Source organism: Chelon labrosus, assembly GCF_963514085.1.
Source record: "Chelon labrosus genome assembly, contig: SCAFFOLD_282, whole genome shotgun sequence".
NCBI classification, from domain to species: domain Eukaryota; kingdom Metazoa; phylum Chordata; class Actinopteri; order Mugiliformes; family Mugilidae; genus Chelon; species Chelon labrosus.
The window spans coordinates 12,816-17,000 of NW_028181775.1; the positions used below are offsets into that span (position 1 = coordinate 12,816).

Sequence of the window (4,185 nt, forward strand, 5' to 3'; positions counted from 1 at the left end):
AACCCTCATGCAGCAGGATTGCAGGTTACCTCCACAACTATCTGGAGTTAAATAATAGATGTAGTGAAGACGTTGAAGGAATTGAACAAAGGCTACCAAGTATATTTTTTTTGCAGAAACTAATTTTTCTAACTTCCACAAATAATACAGTATTCTATATGGATATTTCATTGGGTGATTAAACCCTTTTAGGGTTGAGAAGTGTCATGGTGACATGTCATAAGTGTAATTAGGTAAAATGTTCATCAGTATATTTTTCCAAACCCCACACACATAAGAACTTGCTCTTCTTGTAACATTAACACTGACACAGCCCTTATTTTCAGGAATTTCTCCTGACTCAGGCAGCTCGGAGCAACTGAATGTTTTGAGAATACAACACCTATTGTGCGGCTGTGCTGGTCAGAGACAGAGCACAGCAGAGGCAGCAGAACATTTCTTATTTATAACAACGTGTCTGCACATGAAAGCAAGGGAATGATTTGCTATTCATGTTCCTCTGTGCTCTCTGGACCTGCTGCACAGACATTTAGGGGGAAAAAAGAAAGTAATAAAGATGACATGACGAGTAGTTTACAGTTCACTGCACAGAAGGAATATCCAAGAATCACAAAGTCCATGATTGTTTCTTTTTATTATAAAAAAAAACAAAAGAAAAAACTGTGAGAAATAAATAAAATGTAAAAATATACGGTTAAACAGATTTTTGGGAGGGGATTCCATAGCAATGGTTTGTTCAGATTGGTCCCTGGTTTAGTAAATCGATGTGGAGATATTGTAGCACCGCTGTGTGGTCACCAGTGTCGCGTAGCTCTGCTGACCTTGTAACTCACACACATTTCACATGAATGTAAAAAGAATTGGATTAACTGTGCGTCGGGTTAGAAAAGGGCCACCGCTTACGTTTTCATTTCATATAAATATAATATATTAATTTATACATTGTACAACGTCTTTATACCACATACACAACGCAGGTAAACACGTGAATAAAAGGCAGCTGATCGTTTTGAAAAATCGAACCCAAAAAAAAAAATAAAAAATCGATGGCAAAACTGAAATGAAGTCTTTTAGCTGCACAGTTGACAAACATTGAAAGCGAGGTGATCCTGTGCTTCAGCGATTAACGTAAGATATGCAAACTGATGTCGCTCGCTCCCAAATTTTCTGAAGGCATTGGAATAGTTTTTACAATCTTAAGGAGCTAGTGACAGACTGTCAGTATTCGTGTGTGTGGGATCTGAGCATGTGCAAACATTCACTTGATGACATAAGATCACAACCCTGAATTCACTACAGATTAAGACTTCCCCAGCATCGCCGTTAGAATTCAAATTGCTACCTAAGTTGTGCCAAATAAACTGAGAACACGGACAAGGGCGTGACGGTGCTCAGCGCACCAGGAGGAAGGTGAGTCCGGCGAGGCCGACGCCAGCAGCAGCAAACAGCGCCGTCTTCATGGACGAGTCCTGACTCACCTCTCTGGCGTTGAGGGAGAACTTGCAGAAGCCTTCCTGCAGGAGAAAGGAAAGAGAGAAGAAAATGTTAAGAGCCTGAAACTTTTTTGTTTACTAGCAAGAGAGAATATTTAACTGCTACGTCAGTTTTCCCTCCATAAACTGTTTTAGAAATGAATTGGTTGCAAAAATGACAGCGACTGAGCTGGTGGCTGACGGCAATTATAAGATATGTTTTGGAAAATATGTCATATTCCCTGACAGCCTCTATAAATATGTGGGAAGGAAAAAAAAACATTTGTGCTTCAGACTGCTGCTGATAGGTGCAACTTCTTCACAGTTAAAAAAAAACCATAATGATGTGAATGTGTCAACTAGAAGTTAAAGAAAAAGCCAGATTGTATTCACGAACAAACACTGGCTTTGTCCGTGCCATCGATTACAAACAGGCTAATCCTGAAGGCGTTCAGCTGCATGTCTCTATTGTGTCTCCAGACTGAAGCCACACGTTCGACCAGCGAGTGCACCTGCTTCTCAGCTCCAGGTGTACTCGCTACTCGCTTTACAGCTGCGTGTTTTTCTGGTCATACCACACTAACTTTCAGTGTCGCTAATGCCAAATTCAACACGCTGCAGCTCCCGACTGTTACTACAAAGTCCATCTGGCAGAGCTGGTTTACGTGTCTGTTGAAACCAGCTGCCAGCTGAAGAAAGGAGGGGCGAGCCCGCCTGTGTGTTTATGTGGGTGTTGGGCGAGACCATTCATAGAGGCAGAGACATTCAGCTGATGTTTGGTTTTGTTGAGGCTGCTCTGAATGCATCATAACTCTCCTAAGTAAGTTTTTCCAGTAAATGAGCAGCACCAGCCAGGTTTAAAATTATCTTTGCCCGTCGCTACACAGACCGACCATCCAGTGACTGACAATTAAACGTCAAACTATGAAAAAAGAAGAAGAAGAAGAAAAAAAAACAGATAATCAAAAGCCCAGCACGGCTTGATCAAGGCCACGATGACGTCTTCTTGTTGTAGCATGCATTCTGCATAATCTTGCCTATCGCTCATCTACAACTCACATCTTCACAGTGCTTATCACAGAGTGTAATAAAAAAAAAAATCTAAAGAAAACATCCTCGGCCGTGTTTTACGTCATAAATCTAACGATAAACACGAGCAGGAAAAAAAACAGGATCATAATAAACAAGGTGGTTTCCAAACTGTAGTATTTTAGACTTTCGCTTTCAAGTCATTGGTTTTACACTTGGCTCACTGTCCCAGATACGATCAAAATGCCTCACTTATCTACAACCTGTGTGTTCACTCCAATCAGCTACACATCAGCCTGAATCAGTTGTAAAAACACACACATGCCGTCACAACCTACCCATCCACCATTCTCCAACATCCAGTCTTTCTTCTCCTCTCCCAGGTAACCAGCTATGGTCTCCGCCAGCTGCCTGCAGTTCACAGACCCATGCACCAGTTCCTGCTGCGTCCTAGGGTCCAGCCCCGGCCTTGTGCCACTCTGCTCCTGCAGCTGTCTGGCCAGCACCCCGGTGAAGGTGAAAAGCGAAACAACCCTCCCCCAGTTCAAGTGTCCGTCTCCCACCAGCTCCTCCATCACCTTCCTGAGGCTGGAGCAGAGGTCCGGCCCGCCCTGCCTCAGGAAGGTCTGAGCGAGGGAGTTGAAACGAGCCTGGTGCTGCTTCTCCATGTCCCTGGCCAGGAGCCTCATGGCAGCTGCTGACTCGCTGGGAGGTGGAGGGGCTGGACGTGGGCTTGAACAGCATAGGGACAGGTAATCCTCTGCCAGAGCCAGGGTCTCTTTCAACAGCCCACAGGACATTTTCTACCGGGGGGAGAGAAGAAAAAGATAACTAAATATGAAGGGAGGATAAATACTGCTATAAATACAAAAAAAGGAACAATTTTAACAATGATACTTGATAACTAAAAGAAAAAGAAACTGAAAGAAAGGCCACTAGACTTATTGCATTTCTTGAAAAGGTTTCATCACTCATCCAAGTAACTTCTTCATATGTATTATTATTTTTGTTTGGTCTATGAAACTGTTACAAACGCCCAATAGGACTATTACTCCATAAGGCAGCAAATTATTTTGTCAGAATTAAAAAAAGATAACACAAAAAGATATGTTGGTAATTTTAAATAAATAAAATTGTTGAATAATAACAAAAAAAATCTCCAGTTAATTGACTAAACCACCTCCAGTGCGATAATTCAATTAAGGATGCTAAGGAGAACAGTTAGCATGAGCTTTACTTATCAATGGCACCGCTGTTTTAACATTTCAACTTCAGCTTGTTACATTTGTCAAATAGAAAAAAATTTAAAAAAAACTATAAAACGTCAAATGTAGGAACCTAAAAATAACTATTTGACGTATGTTAGCACTGCGTGTTGGTGTGGCCCGGCAGCTAGCTTGTAGCATAATGAACGATTAAGAACAAATATCTGCCGTTAGCTCCCGGTTAATGAATGACGCCGAGATCTAGAGACACACACACACACATTTAAGTTAAACGGAGACATAAACAGATATAAACAGCAGTGTCGTTTAAAGGTGGTGTAATCATCCGTGTGGTTAGGGGGTTTACCCGGTGAACCTGCAGCCGGCTAGCTAGCCCCGCTGCCTTTTCTTCCGCTAACTAACCGTTGAATCTGTCACCGGAGCAATGGAGGACACAAAGAAACGTCAACGGTCTACGC

At 42.2% G+C, this 4,185-nt stretch overlaps 1 protein-coding gene across 1 annotated transcript; it reads right to left on the reverse strand.

The window, feature by feature from the left end:
- Nucleotides 1–625: 625 nt before the first annotated feature.
- bcl2l10 (BCL2 like 10) lies at nucleotides 626–3,324 on the reverse strand. Its single transcript, XM_084575123.1, has 2 exons — nucleotides 2,840–3,324; nucleotides 626–1,514 (listed from the first exon to the last, which is right to left on the reverse strand). The coding sequence occupies exons 1-2, from the start codon at nucleotides 3,299–3,301 to the stop codon at nucleotides 1,392–1,394; spliced, it is 585 nt and encodes a 194-aa protein (XP_084431249.1). The 5' UTR covers nucleotides 3,302–3,324; the 3' UTR covers nucleotides 626–1,391.
- Nucleotides 3,325–4,185: the final 861 nt, after the last annotated feature.

Coding starts and splice junctions, on each gene's coding strand:
- bcl2l10 (XM_084575123.1), bottom strand. CDS start 3,301: ATGTCCTGTGGGCTGTTGAAAGAGACCCTGGCTCTGGCAGAGGATTAC. Junction 1,515..2,839: donor TGTTGGAGAATGGTGGATGG/GTAGGTTGTGAC, acceptor TTTCTCCTGCAG/GAAGGCTTCTGCAAGTTCTC.